Source organism: Procambarus clarkii, chromosome 70 (genome assembly GCF_040958095.1).
Source record: "Procambarus clarkii isolate CNS0578487 chromosome 70, FALCON_Pclarkii_2.0, whole genome shotgun sequence".
In the NCBI taxonomy this organism is placed as follows: domain Eukaryota; kingdom Metazoa; phylum Arthropoda; class Malacostraca; order Decapoda; family Cambaridae; genus Procambarus; species Procambarus clarkii.
Window position 1 is genome coordinate 5546927 of NC_091219.1, and position 17648 is coordinate 5564574.

The 17648-nt window shown below is 48.0% G+C and overlaps 1 protein-coding gene across 1 annotated transcript in view; it reads left to right on the plus strand.

The window, feature by feature from the left end:
- Positions 1-477, plus strand: part of LOC123749292 (macrophage mannose receptor 1-like) — a 236043-nt gene extending 235566 nt beyond the window's left edge. Inside the window, exons 37-38 of the mRNA XM_069311889.1 lie at positions 171-287; positions 473-477. Coding sequence (XP_069167990.1) covers positions 171-287; positions 473-477 — 122 coding nt within the window. The remainder of the gene's footprint in view (positions 1-170; positions 288-472) is intronic.
- The last annotated feature ends 17171 nt before the right edge of the window (positions 478-17648 follow it).

A 17648-nucleotide genomic window follows, 5' to 3' on the forward strand; every position in this document is an offset into this window, starting at 1 on the left:
GGCCCTTCACAACACTTGATGTATTGTAAGTACTCCCAAGGTTGTTCTCCCACAGTAATAAACAACAGTAATTACTCCCAAGGTTGCTCTCCACAGTAATAAACAACAGTAATTACTCCCAAGGTTGTTCTCCTACAGTAATAAACAACAATACATGTTTACACTCACAGGTACCAAGTGCATCCTGGCCTTCAGCGAGAAGATGAACTTCACGTCAGCTCGCTCGGCCTGTAGGAACCTGGGTTATGATGCTAACTTGGCGAGTATACACTCAGCAGCAGAGCAGGGTGAGTGTGTCTTATTCCCAGGCCTTGTGTTTACACTCAAACTCAGGGTGAGTGTGTCTTATTCTCAGGCCTTGTGTTTACACTCACACGCAGGGTGAGTGTCTTATTCCCAGGCCTTGTGTTTACACTCACACTCAGGGTGAGTGTGTCTTATTCCCAGGCCTTGTGTTTACACTCACACTCAGGATGAGTGTTTCTTATTCCCAGGCCTTGTGTTTACACTCACACTCAGGGTGAGTGTGTCCTCACACATGCAGACACATCACACACATACTGACGCACAACACACATACTGACACACACGGGAGACGGTAGGAGACACACACGATTAGTGAGGTCCGCGGAAATTCGTCCATTTCTCGGGACATTGAAGGAGTATAGAGGCTAGATCATAGTATTTGGCCTCTCGCAGTGTGTAGCTAGCAGGGTGCAACATAGCATAGTCATATTGCTAGCGATAGTGCGAAGATTTGGCGAAGAAACCAAAGTGGAGCTAGTGGCATCACCGGTGCATGTAAGTGTGCGACCTGACCGGGTGGGACACCCCGCCGTGGAACTACCTGATTGTCTTGTTGAGTGGTGACTGTGATCAGTGGTACAGTGAATTAGTGAACTGTCACACAACGATACAGTGACTGACTCCAGAGCTTTGTGTAGACAGAGAAGAACCGACATCATCAATCTACCAGCACTTAGTGAATCACCTAGTGGGAGACAACGACGGATAACCATCGTCATCATACATCGTCCTTACTCATCTGGTTGTGTGAGCGGGAGAAGACTGGTATGTACCCCCTCTCTGGTCAATTAATCAGGTGTACAGATTGAGATAAAATATTATCAAATTATTGTTAAGGATATCATATATATTTAAAAATCTCAGGGTGGCTCATTTAGGCAGAGGTAACGCATAAGGGATATCTTGACACATACACGCATGCCCACCGACGTACGTATACACGCACACAAGTGTACACACGCTAAAACAGACACACACACACGCACACACGCACACACACACACACACACATACAATCGTTCAGTCAGGGGAAAAGGCATTAACACCTGGGATCAGGACCTTACTATCCCACCTCCCTCTTGACTCCCCCATCTGACCTGACCTGACCTGGTCGCCATCTCCGCCCCCCCCACCCCCAGTCCCCCGCATCGCCCATACACACACTCTTCCCCTCCCCACTCTCTCCCCCTCTCTCCCTCTCCCACTCCCTCTCTCCCACTCTCTCTCTCTCCCACTCTCTATCTCTCCCACTATCTCTCTCTCTCTCTCTCTCTCTCTCTCTCTCTCTCTCTCTCTGTTTCTCTCTCTCTCTCTCTCTCTCTCTCTCTCTCTCTCTCTCTCTCTCTCTCTCTCTCTCTCTCTCTCTCTCTCTCTCTCTCTCTCTCTCTCTCTCTTTCTCTCTCTCTCCCTCTCTTTCCTTCCCCCTCCCTCTCTGCCCACACACACACACACACACACACACACACACACACTTGACTTGTGACCATCGTGTTGGGTGGACGTGGGTTGGGAGCTCCTGGGTCACTAGTGGAGTGGGAGGGGTAATCAGGCAACTTCGAAGTGAAAAAGACTATAAGTGAATGTACAAGTGAATGAAAAAACCTTGGGTTTTGACCAGAGCCATAAGGTAGTGAAGAAAAACAGTTTAATTAGCGTAATTCAAAATAGTGAGGAAATACTGTGCAGTGTGGAAGCAGCAGACATCACCGACCTCTGACCGCGTGACCACACCTCGCAGCAACCCTTCTACCACCACGTGGGACGACGATTGGAGATTCACTCACCTATTGTGTTGGCAGATTGTGCAAGGTATTGAGGAGCGCCTTTTTGGCTAGATTGTTACTGCAATGACTAGAAGGGGTTCAAGGTCAATCACCAGCAGGGATGAGGAGGAGGACAGATTTATAGACAAATTAATAGGGAAATTTGTAGAGAGAAGGAGTGATTGGTTGGAGGATCTAATCCAGGGGATTAAAAGTGAGGTATTTCAGCAAATACAGGATGCGGTAGAGAGGCAGAAACAAGAATTTATGCTCTATGTTCAGGAAGAGATTAGGAAGGGAAGAGAGGACTGGGAGAGGGAATGTGCTCGTATCACAAACGAATTAGGAAGGATTAGCAGCATGGCTAAGGATAGAGGAGTAATGGGGGATGGGTTAGTGACTGCGGTTGGGATGGGGAATCCCCAGGGGACAGGCTACCAGCATGACAATGAATTACTGAGGAGACGGTCTATTATAATACATGGATTATTCGAATCTAGGGCACCAACAAGACAAGAGAGAATAGAAACAGAAAAATACGAATTGCACGAGATATTGAGGTGTATTGGAGCAGAGATGGCAGAACGCGAGGTGGATATCAATCGACGGGTTGGACCTTACAATTGTACCAAGAATAGACCTGTTCTGGTGCAATTCTCCAATGAGGAGGCAGTGGAGTATATAATGAGGAGCAAGCATTTACTCAGAGGAAGTGAAACCCATTACAATGTGTTTATAGAGAGGTTTATGACGAAAGATGAGCAAACAGCCCACAAAAATAGATGGCAACAACGACACCGAAATAGTCTATCAGGTAGTCTCACCTCCCAGGTCACATCCCAGGTCACCTCCCAGGGCACCTCCCAGGTCACCTCCCAGGTCGCATCCTCCCCAACTCAGCCCTCCTATACATCCCCCCTGCCTCAGCCTCCCACAACCCCCCTGTCCCTTCCACATTTGCACCTCCACAACGATTCCCCTGCCCCTGCTACATCACACTTGTCAGCGACCCCAGTGGGTCAAGCCATGCCCTCCCCAAACCCACCTTCCCATCCCCCCTCCCCAAATACCCCTTCCCACTCCCCTGCCCCTTCTACCCCATTGATTTCAATTCCATCTACTCCATCCCAGCTTCCACTGCACCCCTCTTCCACTCACCCCCAAACCCCACCCAACCCTCACCCCTCCTATGCACCTCCAGCCCACATTTAACCCCCTCACCTTGTGACCCCCTAACACCTTCCCCCATCTCCCTCTTCCCCTCTTCTACCCCAAAACCCCCACCTACCCCCGATTCCCCCCTAACTAATATACCCTCTCTTCCACTCCCAGCACCCATGCTCCATTCTCATCTCAGCTCTCCGCCCTCAGTATCCCTCTTCCCCCCAACCTCTCAACCTCTATCTGACTCTCAGTCTCACTCTATTTCTCAACCCCCCTATGCTATTCAGACCCCTAACTTTCAGACCCATTATGCCCTTCCTACCCCCCTAGATGCCCAGACCCCATTCGCCTACCAGGCACTCCCAGGCACCCCCCTAGCACCCCCCCACTCACCCCCACAGCCCCCACTTGCCCCCCAGACACCCCCCAGTTCCCCCCAGACCCCTGGTGAAAGGGGGAACTCTGACACCCGAGTTTCCAAGAAGAGTCTCAAGGTTTGGTACACCAATGCTGATGGGGTAGCCAATAAAGCAGAAGAGATAAAAGAAAGAGTTAGTGAGGCAGACCCAGACATAGTGGCAATAGTGGAAACTAAAATAAATGGCATGATCTCGGATGCAATCTTTCCAGAGGGGTACCAGGTGATAAGAAAAGAAAGGACACAGAGACAGGGAGGAGGAGTGGCACTACTAATAAAGCGGAAATGGAAGTTTGATGAGCTGGAAAATCCGGGTACCAATGAAAGCACAAGCTTCATACATGGAACTCTGACAGTGGATGGGAAGAAGATTGTAATCTTGATACTCTACAATCCCCCACCAAACAGTAGAAGGCCCAGGCAGGAGTACGAGGACAGCAACAAGACATGTATGGATGAACTGCAGAGGGCAGCAACTTTAGCGCATAGAATGAGAGCGAAGCTGCTGGTCATGGGGGACCTAAATCACGGAGAGATAAATTGGGAAACGAGGAATCCCCATGGCGGGGAGGAGACCTGGGGAGCGAAGCTGGTAGACGTTATTGACAGGAATTTCCTAACACAGCATGTGAAAGAAGATACTAGGGAAAGAGGAGGGGATACGCCCAGCCTATTAGATCTCATTATCACTCAGAATGTAGAAGACATCGAGCAGTTGGAACATGAAATACCACTAGGAGCTAGTGACCATTGTGTCCTAGTCTTTGACTACATGATGGAGCTTAAAATTGTGACCAAAGGACAAGAGGTCCGGGAAAGAAGACTTGATTACAGAAAAGGGGACTACAGAAGGATAAGGGACTACCTGGGAGAAGTGCAGTGGGAGGAAGAACTTAGAGGAAAAACAGTGCAAGGTATGATGAACCAAGTCATATTGAAATGCAAGGAGGCTGAAGATAGATTTATTCCAACAATAAAGGAAAAAAGCAGGAGGGAATATAATAACCCATGGTTTAATAGACAGTGTCAGGAAGCAAAGGTGAGAAGCAGGAGGGAGTGGAGGAAGTACAGAAGACAAAGGACAGAGGACAACAGGATTAGATGTAACAGAGCTAGGAATGATTACATTAACATAAGACGAGTGTCGGAAAGGAATTATGAGAACGATATTGCAGTCAAAGCGAAAAAGCAACCAAAATTACTACATAGCCATATAAGAAGGAAGATGTCGGTAAATGACCAAGTGACAAGACTGAGGAAAACAGAAGGGGCATATACAGAAAGCGACAAGGAAATCTGCGAGGTACTGAATGCAAAATTCCATGGAGTGTTCACAACCGAGCCTGAGCAGCTCCCATTGTTAGAAGAGATTACCCAAGATGAAAGACTATCGGATATAGAGGTGACAGCAGAGGATGTAATGAAACAGTTGACAACACTGGATGCAAATAAAGCTGTTGGACCAGACAAAGTATCACCGTGGATACTCAAAGAGGCAGCGCAGGCTCTCAGCGTGCCTCTGGCAATGATCTTTAATGAGTCACTTATGTCGGGAGAATTGCCCAGTTGCTGGAAGGAGGCAAATGTCGTACCGATTTTCAAAAAGGGTGATAGGGAGGAGGCACTTAACTACAGACCCGTATCACTGACAAGCATCCCTGCAAAATACTTGAAAGAATAATTAGGCTAAGACTTGTTGAGCACCTGGAGAGCATTGGGTTTGTAAACAAGCACCAACATGGGTTCTGGACAGGGAAATCATGCCTAACAAACCTTTTAGAATTCTATGATAAAGTAACAAGGATAAGGCAGGACAGAGAAGGCTGGGCAGACTGCATATTTCTTGACTGCCAAAAGGCCTTTGATACGGTACCGCACATGAGACTGCTATACAAACTTGAGAGGCAGGCAGGAGTAAGCGGAAAGGCCCTAGTATGGGTGAAGAACTACCTAACAGGAAGGAGCCAGAGGGTAATGGTAAGGGGCGAGAAGTCAGACTGGCGAACAGTAACAAGTGAAGTACCTCAAGGATCGGTGCTGGGACCAATCCTCTTTCTAATTTACGTAAATGATATGTTTACAGGAGTGGAATCATACATGTCAATGTTTGCAGATGACGCAAAATTAATGAGAAGAGTTGTGACAGACGAGGATTGTAGGATCCTCCAAGAGGACTTAAACAGGCTGCAGAGATGGTCAGGGAAATGGCTACTGGAGTTTAACACCAGTAAATGTAAAGTTATGGAAATGGGATCAGGTGACAGGAGACCAAAGGGACAGTACACAATGAAGGGGAACAGCCTACCTGTAACGATTCGAGAAAGAGACCTGGGAGTGGATGTGACACCTAATCTAACTCCTGAGGCACATATAAATAGGATAACGACAGCAGCGTACTCTACACTGGCGAAAATTAGAACTTCATTCAGAAACCTAAATGAGGAAGCTTTTAGGGCGCTTTACACTGCCTACGTGAGACCCGTCTTAGAGTATGCCGCGCCATCATGGAGCCCCCACCTGAAGAAACACATAAAGAAACTGGAGAAGGTTCAGAGGTTTGCGACGAGGCTTGTCCCAGAGCTACGAGGGATGGGATATGAAGAGCGGCTGAAGGAACTGAACCTTACGACACTAGAGAAAAGAAGGGAGAGAGGAGATATGATAGGGACATATAAAATACCCAGGGGAATTGACAAAGTGGAAATAGATGAAATGTTCACACGTAATAATAACAGAACGAGGGGACATGGGTGGAAACTGGAAACTCAGATGAGTCACAGAGATGTTAGGAAGTTTTCTTTTAGCGTGAGAGTAGTAGAAAAATGGAATGCACTTGGGGAACAGGTTGTGGAAGCAAATACTATTCATACTTTTAAAACTAGGTATGATAGGGAAATGGGACAGGAGTCATTGCTGTAAACAACCGATAGCTAGAAAGGCGGGATCCAAGAGTCAATGCTCGATCCTGCAAGCACATATAGGTGAGTACATATAGGTGAGTACACACACACACACACACACACACATAATCAATTAATCAGGTGTACAGATTGAGGTAAAAGATTATCAAATTCTCGTTCAGGATATCATATATATTTAAAAATCTCAGAGTGGCTCATTTAGGCAGAGGTAACGCATAAGGGATATCTTGACACATACACGCACACAAGTGTGCACACGCTAAAACAGACACACACACGCGTGCACACACACACACAGACACACACAATTGTCCAGTCAGGGGAAAAGGCATCTGGGATAGGACCTTACTATCCCCCCCCCCCCATCTTGACTGCACCATCGGACCTGACCTGACTTAGTCGCCATCTCCCCCCCCCACCCCCAGTCCCCCGCATCGCCCATACACGCATTCTTCCCCTCCCCACTCTCCCTCTCTCCCACTCCCTCTCTCCCTCTCCCACTATCTCTCTCCTGCTCTCTCTCTCCTGCTCTCTCTCTCTCTCTCCTGCTCTCTCTCTCTCTCTCTCTCTCTCTCTCTCTCTCTCTCTCTCTCTCTCTCTCTCTCTCTCTCTCTCTCTCTCTCTCTCTCTCTCTCTCTCTCTCCCTCCCTCCCTCTCTCTCTCCCTCTCTCTCTCCCTCCCTCTCTCCCTCCCTCCCCCTCTCCCTCACTCCCTCTCTTTCCTTCCCCCTCCCTCTCTGCCCACACACACACACACACACCTCACCCGCTCTCTCCCTCACCCGCTCTCTCCCTCACCCGCTCTCTCCCTCACCCACTCTCTCCCTCTCCTCTCTCTCCCTCCCGCCTCTCTCTCCATCTCCTCCCCCCCCCCTCCCCTTCTACTTTCTTCTCACTTCAGTGGAAGGGTCGGATCCCCCCCACCCACCCATTTATCTCTCCCTTTATCACTCCCTTTCTCTCTCTCTCTTTCTCTCTCTCTTCCTCTCTCTCTCTCTCCCTCCCCCATCCCAACAGGGTCAAGCATGGCAGCCAGAGGTCCCAGGGGAACAGGAAAGAGCCAAGGTGACGAGATGAAGGAAATGTTCGCCCAGTTTCTGGAGGACATCAAGAGTGAGATGCAAGAAATGATGCAGGAAATGAAGAACGAAATAAGCAACCTGAAAAGAGAGCTGACAGCAGCAAAGGAGGAGATTAGAGCCCTCAAAGAAAATGGTATCGAGGCTGAAAATCAGAAAACCACCCAGGGAGAAGGTGGTAATAGTTTTCTGGATGAGAATGCCACAATAAAAGCAACATTTGCGGAAATACTAAAAAAAAATAACTCTGAAGTAATGACTGCAGTGATGGAGGTGGCCATGAAAGCAGCCACCTCGCAGGAGGCGGCACGCTCCACTAGCCAACTGCTGGAAAGGAACAGATCAGTGGTTGCTGTGGGTATTAAGGAGCAGGAAGGATCTAATAGGACAGAGTGGAGTGCCAAGGACAAAGCAGCAGTGAATGAAGTACTAAAGGCACTAGACATGGAAGGGGCTGAGCATAGCATTGAGAAGGTTTTCAGGCTAGGCCGGTACAACAAAGACCGAGACCGAATGATAAAGATAGTGTTTGCAAACGAGAACACAAAGGAGAAGATCCTATCAAGGAAGAGCTCCCTGAAAAACGTGGGAAAATTAAAAAATGTATTCCTCCAGAGAGACATGACAAGGGAGGAGAGAGCCGTGGCGGCAGAAGCAAGGAAGAGGCGCAGGGCGAGAGGGGAAAACCAGGAAGTCACAGCTCCCAACCCAACACCCCCAGAGGCGAGGGGGGAACCCACAACCAGCTACCCAGTAACACCAGAAGGGAGGACAACCCCGCCTCCCTCCACTGCATAGAAAACCCCCCTACCCCAAACCCTCCCTGCCCCCACTCAAATATTCAGCAAAATCTCCCTCCCCCCACACCCAATCCCCACCCTTCTACCAATCCCCTCCTCCCGAGTCCTCCCTCCCCCCCCTTTCCTTCCCGTCCTCCCTCCCCTTTCACCCCATACCCTCCCTGTCCCTCCCCCTTCACTGGATCCCCCGCCCCTCATCCCAGTATCCTCTGAGACCCTGTTATCCACCTCACAGGTCCTCACACCCATGGAACAGCCTCCCCCACCAGCAGAACACTCACCAAGGAGGCGATTTGAGAAGGGACAGAAGAAAGTGAGCCTCAAAGCGATGTACACAAACATAGATGGAATTACAAATAAAGCAAATGAGCTTGGAGAACTGGTACTAGAGGAAAACCCAGACATAATAGCCCTCACAGAAACAAAGATCACGAAAGCGATAACAAATGCAGTGTTCCCACAGGACTATTATGTTATGAGGAAAGAGAGGGAAGGAAGAGGTGGGGGTGGTGTAGCTCTGCTGGTAAGACAAGGCTGGGATTTTGAGGAGATGGATATTCAGGGCTGCGAAGGTTTCAGTGACTACATAGCAGGTACTGTAACAAATGGAGGGAAAAAAATTATAGTCGCAGTCATATATAATCCACCACCAAATGACAGAAGACCTAGACGGGAATATGATAGACACAACATGGCCACCATTAACATAATAGAAAGAGCAGCTTCTGTTGCTAGCAGGAATGGATCTGGACTACTAATTATGGGAGACTTCAACCATGGGAAGATAGATTGGAAGAACAGAGACCCGCATGGAGGACCAGAAACATGGAGAGCTAAGCTGCTGGACGTGGCAACAAGAAACTTTCTAAGCCAGCACACCAAAGAACCAACAAGAATGAGAGGAGAAGATGAACCAGCAATGCTTGATTTGATATTTACCCTAAATGAATGGGATATAAGGGAAGTTAAGATGGAAGAGCCCTTGGGAATGAGTGACCACAGTGTATTGAACTTTGAGTACCTGGTAGAGCTAGGACTTATCTCCCCCCAAAAAGAACTAGGAATCAAAAGGCTGGCATACCGAAAGGGGAATTATGAACAGATGAGAACTTTCCTAAGTGAAATACTTTGGGACACAGACCTCAGAGACAAGTCTGTACAGGGTATGATGGACTATGTTACCCAAAAGTGTCAGGAGGCAGTAAACAGGTTCATCCCGGCCCAAAGGGAAAAATCCGAGAAGCAACAGAAGAATCCATGGTATAATAGGGCATGTATGGAAGCGAAGAAACTGAACAAAAAGGCGTGGAGGAACTTCCGGAATAACAGAACACCAGAAAGCAGAGAGAGATACCAGAGAACCAGGAATGAGTACGTCAGGGTGAGAAGAGAAGCAGAGAAAAATTTTGAAAATGATATAGCAAACAAAGCCAAGACCGAACCAAAGCTACTCCACAGTCACATCAGAAGGAAAACAACAGTGAAAGAACAGGTATTGAAACTTAGAACAGGCGAGGACAGGTATACAGAGAATGACAGAGAGGTGTGTGAGGAACTCAACAAGAGGTTCCAGGAGGTCTTCACAATAGAACAGGGTGAGGTCACTGTGCTAGGAGAAAGGGAGGTAAACCAGGCGGCCTTGGAGGAGTTCGAAATTACGAGAGAGGAGGTCAAGAGACACCTGCTGGATCTGGATGTTAGAAAGGCTGTTGGTCCAGATGGGATCTCACCATGGGTACTGAAAGAGTGTGCAGAGGCACTTTGCTTGCCACTCTCCATAGTGTATAGTAAGTCACTAGAGACGGGAGACCTACCAGAAATATGGAAGACGGCGAATGTGGTCCCAATATACAAAAAGGGCGACAGACAAGAGGCACTGAACTACAGGCCAGTGTCCTTGACTTGTATACCATGCAAGGTGATGGAGAAGATCGTGAGAAAAAACCTGGTAACACATCTGGAGAGAAGGGACTTCGTGACAAATCGCCAACATGGATTCAGGGAGGGTAAATCTTGCCTTACAGGCTTGATAGAATTCTACGATCAGGTGACACAGATTAAGCAAGAAAGAGAGGGCTGGGCGGACTGCATTTTCTTGGATTGTCGGAAAGCCTTTGACACAGTACCGCATAAGAGGCTGGTACATAAGCTGGAGAGACAGGCAGGTGTAGCTGGTAAGGTGCTCGAGTGGATAAGGGAGTATCTAAGCAATAGGAAGCAGAGAGTTACGGTGAGGGGTGAGACCTCCGATTGGCGTGAAGTCACTAGTGGAGTCCCACAGGGCTCTGTACTCGGTCCTATCTTGTTTCTGATATATGTAAATGATCTCCCGGAGGGTATCAATTCATTTCTCTCAATGTTTGCGGACGATGCTAAAATTATGAGAAGGATTAAAACAGAAGAGGACTGTTTGAGGCTTCAAGAAGACCTAGACAAGCTGAAGGAATGGTCGAACAAATGGTTGTTAGAGTTTAACCCAACCAAATGTAATGTAATGAAGATAGGTGTAGGGAGCAGGAGGCCAGATACAAGGTATCATCTGGGAGAGGAAATTCTTCAGGAGTCATAGAAGGAAAAAGACTTGGGGGTTGATATCACGCCAGACCTGTCTCCTGCAGCACATATCAAGCGGATAACATCAGCGGCATATGCCAGGCTGGCCAACATACGAACGGCATTCAGAAACTTGTGTAAAGAATCATTCAGAACTTTGTATACCACATATGTCAGGCCAATCCTGGAGTATGCAGCCCCAGCATGGAGTCCATATCTAGTCAAGGATAAGACTAAACTGGAAAAGGTTCAAAGGTTTGCCACCAGACTAGTACCCGAGCTGAGAGGTATGAGCTACGAGGAGAGACTACGGGAATTAAACCTCACTTCGCTGGAAGACAGAAGAGTTAGGGGGGACATGATCACCACATTCAAGATTCTGAAGGGGATTGATAGGGTAGATAAAGACAGTCTATTTAACACAAGGGGAACATGCACAAGGGGACACAGGTGGAAACTGAGTGCCCAAATGAGCCACAGAGATATTAGAAAGAACTTTTTTAGTGTCAGAGTGGTTGACAAATGGAATGCATTAGGAAGTGATGTGGTGGAGGCTGACTCCATACACAGTTTCAAGTGTAGATATGACAGAGCCCGATAGGCTCATGAATCTGTACACCTGTTGATTGACGGTTGAGAGGCGGGACCAAAGAGCCAGAGCTCAACCCCCGCAAACACAACTAGGTGAGTACAACTAGGTGAGTACATATATATACACACATATACACACACACCTCCCCCCCTCTCTCCCTCACCTGTTCTCTCCCTCACCCGCTCTCTCCCTCTCCATCTCTCTCCCTCTCCTCTCTCTCCCTCCCGCCTCTCTCTCCATCTCCTCCCCCCCCCCTCCCCCCTTTCCTTCTACTTTCTTCTCACGTCAGTGGAAGGGTCGGATCCCCCCCACCCACCCATTTATCTCTCCCTTTATCACTCCCTTCTCTCTCTCTCTTTCTCTCTCTCTTCCTCTCTCTCTCTCCCTCCCCCATCCCGCTCTGCCCTCCTGACAAATCCTTTCATGGCACAACTATAGGAACAGGGTCAAGCATGGCAGCTAGAGGTACCAGGGGAACAGGGAAGAGCCAAGGTGACGAAATGAAGGAAATGTTCGCCCAGTTTCTGGAGGACATCAAGAGTGAGATGCAAGAAATGATGCAGGAAATGAAGAACGAAATAAGCATCCTGAAAAGAGAGCTGACAGCATCAAAGGAGGAGATTAGAGCCCTCAGAGAGAATGGTATCGAGGCTGAGAATCAGAAAACCATCCAGGGAGAAGGTGGTAATAGTTTTTTGGATGAGAATGCCACAATAAAAGCAACATTTGCGGAAATACTAAAAAAAAATAACTCTGAAGTAATGACGGCAGTGATGGAGGTGGCCATGAAAGCAGCCATCTCACAGGAGGCGGCACACTCCACTAGCCAACTGCTGGAAAGGAACAGATCAGTGGTTGCTGTGGGTATTAAAGAGCAGGAAGGCTCTAATAGGACAGAGTGGAATGACAAGGACAAAGCAGCAGTGAATGAAGTACTAAAGGCACTAGACATGGAAGGGGCTGAGCATAGCATTGAGAAGGTTTTCAGGCTAGGTTGGTACAACAAAGACCGAGACCGAATGACAAAGATAGTGTTTGCAAACGAGAGCACAAAGGAGAAGATGCTATCAAGGAAGAGCTCCCTGAAACACGTGGGAAAATTAAGAAATGTATTCCTCCAGAGAGACATGACAAGGGAGGAGAGAGCCGTGGCGGCAGAAGCAAGGAAGAGGCGCAGGGCGAGAGGGAAAAACCAGGAAGTCACAGCTCCCAACACAACACCCCCAGAAGCGAGGGGGGAACCCACAACCAGCTACCCAGTAAAACCAGAAGGGAGGACAACCCCGCCTCCCTCCTCGGCATAGAAAACCCCCCCTACCCCATACCCTCCCTGCCCCCACTCAAATGTTCAGCCAAATCTCCCTCCCCCCACACCCAATCCCCACCCTTCTACCCCTCCCCTCCTCCCGAGTCCTCCCTCCCCCCCTTTCCTTCCCGTCCTCCCTTCCCTTTCACCCCATACCCTCCCTGTCCCCTCCCCCTTCACTGGATCCCCCGCCCCTCATCCCAGTATCCTCTGAGACCCTGTTATCCACCTCACAGGTCCTCACACCCATGGAACAGCCTCCCCCACCAGCAGAACACTCACCAAGGAGGCGATTTGAGAAGGGACAGAAGAAAGTGAGCCTCAAAGCGGTGTACACTAACATAGATGGAATTACAAATAAAGCAAATGAGCTTGGAGAACGAGTACTAGAGGAAAACCCAGACATATTAGCCCTCACAGAAACAAAGATCACGAAAACGATAACAAACGCAGTGTTCCCACAGGACTATTATGTTATGAGGAAAGAGAGGGAAGGAAGAGGTGGGGGTGGTGTAGCTCTGCTGGTAAGAAAAGGCTGGGATTTTGAGGAGATGGATTTTCAGGGCTGTGTAGGTTTCAGTGACTACATAGCAGGTACCGTAACAAATGGAGGGAAAAAAATTATAGTCGTAGTCATATATAATCCACCACCAAATGACAGAAGACCTAGACAGGAATATGATAGAAACAATATGGCCACCATTAACATAATAGAAAGAGCAGCTTCTGTTGCTAGCAGGAATGGATCTGGACTACTAATTATGGGAGACTTCAACCATGGGAAGATGGATTGGAAGAACAGGGACCCACATGGAGGACCAGAAACATGGAGAGCTAAGCTGCTGGACGTGGCAACAAGAAACTTTCTAAGCCAGCACATCAAAGAACCAACAAGAATGAGAGGAGAAGATGAACCAGCAATGCTTGATTTGATATTTACCCTAAATGAGTGGGATATAAGAGAAGTTAAGATGGAAGCGCCCTTGGGAATGAGTGACCACAGTGTATTGAACTTTGAGTACCTGGTAGAGCTAGGACTTATCTCCCCCAAAAAGAACTAGGAATCAAAAGGCTGGCATACCGAAAGGGAAATTATGAACAGATGAGAAGTTTCCTAAGTGAAATACCTTGGGACACAGACCTCAGAGATAAGTCTGTACAGGGTATGATGGACTATGTTACCCAAAAGTGTCAGGAGGCAGTAAACAAGTTCATCCCGGCACAAAGGGAAAAGTCCGAGAAGCAACATAAGAATCCATGGTAAAATAGGGCATGTATGGAAGCGAAGAAACTGAACAAAAGGGCGTGGAGTAACTTCAGGAATAACAGAACACCAGAAAGCAGAGAGAGATACCAGAGAACCAGGAATGAGTACGTCAGGGTGAGAAGAGAAGCAGAGAAAAGTTTTGAAAATGATATAGCAAACAAAGCCAAGACCGAACCAAAGCTACTCCACAGTCACATCAGAAGGAAAACAACAGTGAAAGATCAAGTATTTAAACTTAGAACAGGCGAGGACAGGTATACAGAGAATGACAGAGAGGTGTGTGAAGAACTCAACAAGAGGTTCCAGGAGGTCTTCACAATAGAACAAGGTGAGGTCACTGTGCTAGGAGAAAGGGAGGTAAACCAGGCGGCCTTGGAAGAGTTCGAAATTACGAGAGAGGAGGTCGAGAGACACCTGCTGGATCTGGATGTTAGAAAGGCTGTTGGTCCAGATGGGATCTCACCATGGATACTGAAAGAGTGTGCAGAGGCACTTTGCTTGCCACTCTCCATAGTGTATAGTAAGTCACTGGAGATGGGAGACCTACCAGAAATATGGAAGACGGCGAATGTGGTCCCAATATACAAAAAGGGCGACAGGCAAGAGGCACTGAACTACAGGCCAGTGTCCTTGACTTGTATACCATGCAAGGTGATGGAGAAGATCGTGAGAAAAAACCTGGAAACACATCTGGAGAGATGGGACTTCGTGAAAAATCGCCAACATGGGTTCAGGAAGGGTAAATCTTGCCTTACAGGCTTGATAGAATTCTACGATCAGGTGACAAAGATTAAGCAAGAAAGAGAGGGCAGGGCGGACTACATTTTCTTGGATTGTCGAAAAGCCTTTGACGCAGTACCGCATAAGAGGCTGGTACATAAGCTGGAGAGACAGGCAGGTGTAGCTGGTAAGGTGCTCCAGTGGATAAGGGAGTATCTAAGCAATAGGAAGCAGAGAGTTAGAGTGAGGGGTGAGACCTCCGTTTGGCGTGAAGTCACCAGTGGAGTCCCCCAGGGCTCTGTACTCGGTCCTATCTTGTTTCTGATATATGTAAATGATCTCCCAGTGGGTATCGATTCATTTCTCTCAATATTTGCGGACGATGCTAAAATTATGAGAAGGATTAAAACAGAAGAGGACTGTTTGAGGCTTCAAGAAGACCTAGACAAGCTGAAGGAATGGTCGAACAAATGGTTGTCAGAGTTTAACCCAACCAAATGTAATGTTATGAAGATAGGTGTAGGGAGCAGGAGGCCAGATACAAGGTATCATCTGGGAGAGGAAATTTTTCAGGAGTCAGAGAAGGAAAAAGACTTGGGGGTTGATATCACGCCAGACCTGTCTCCTGCAGCACATATCAAGCGGATAACATCAGCGGCATATGCCAGGCTGGCCAACATACGAACGGCATTCAGAAACTTGTGTAAAGAATCATTCAGAACTTTGTATACCACATATGTCAGGCCAATCCTGGAGTATGCAGCCCCAGCATGGAATCCATATCTAGTCAAGGATAAGACTAAACTGGAAAAAGTTCAAAGGTTTGCCACCAGACTAGTACCCGAACTGAGAGGTATGAGCTACGAGGAGAGACTACGGGAATTAAACCTCACTTCGCTGGAAGACAGAAGAGTTAGGGGGGGACATGATCACCACAATCAAGATTCTGAAGGGAATTGACAGGGTAGATAAAGACAGTCTATTTAACACAAGGGGAACACGCACAAGGGGACACAGGTGGAAACTGAGTGCCCAAATGAGCCACAGAGATATTAGAAAGAACTTTTTCAGTGTCAGAGTGGTTGACAAATGGAATGCATTAGAAAGTGATGTGGTGGAGGCTGACTCCATACACAGTTTCAAGTGTAGATATGATAGAGCCTAATAGGCTCAGGAACCTGTACACCTGTTGATTGACGGTTGAGAGGCGGGAACAAAGAGCCAGAGCTCAATCCTCGCAAACACAACTAGGTGAGTACACACCACACACATACTGACACACCACACACATACTGACACACGCCACACACATACTGACACACGCCACACACATACTGACACACGCCACACACATACTGACACACACCAACCACATACTGACACACACCACACATACTGACAGACACCACACACATACTGACACACGCCACACACATACTGACACACGCCACACACATACTGACACACACCACACATACTGACACACGCCACACACATACTGACACACGCCACACACATACTGACACACACCACACATACTGACACACACCACACACATACTGACACACACCACACACATACTGACACACACCACACATACTGACACACACCACACACATACTGACACACGCCACACACATACTGACACACGCCACACACATACTGACACAAGCCACACACATACTGACACACACCACACACATACTGACACACACCACACACATACTAACACACCACACACATACTGAAACACACCACACACATACTGACACACACCACACACATTCTGAAACACACCACACACATACTGACACACACCACACACATACTGAAACACACCACACACATACTGACACACCACACACATACTGACACACGCCACACACACTCTGACACACGCCACACACATACTGACACACACCACACATACTGACACACACCACACACACTGACACACACCACACACACTCTGACACACGCCACACACATACTGACACACACCACACATACTGACACATACTGACACACACCACACATACTGACACACACCACACACATACTGACACACCACACACATACTGACACACGCCACACACACTCTGACACACGCCACACACATACTGACACACACCACACATACTGACACACACCACACACATACTGACACACACCACACACATACTGACACACACCACACATACTGACACACACCACACACATACTGACACACACCACACATACTGACACACACCACACATACTGACACACGCCACACACATACTGACACACACCACACATACTGACACACACCACACATACTGACACACACCACACACATACTGACACACCACACACATACTGACACACACCACACACATACTGACACACACCACACACATACTGACACACACCACACACATACTGACACACGCCACACACATACTGACACACACCACACATACTGACACACACCACACACATACTGACACACACCACACATACTGACACACACCACACATACTGACACACACCACACATACTGACACACACCACACACATACTGACACACGCCACACACATACTGACTCACGACACACACATACTGACACACGCCACACACATACTGACACACACCACACACATACTGACACACACCACAGACATACTGACACACACCACACACATACTGACACACACCACACACATGCTGACACACCACACACACACTGACACACGCCACACTTTCTGACACACACCACA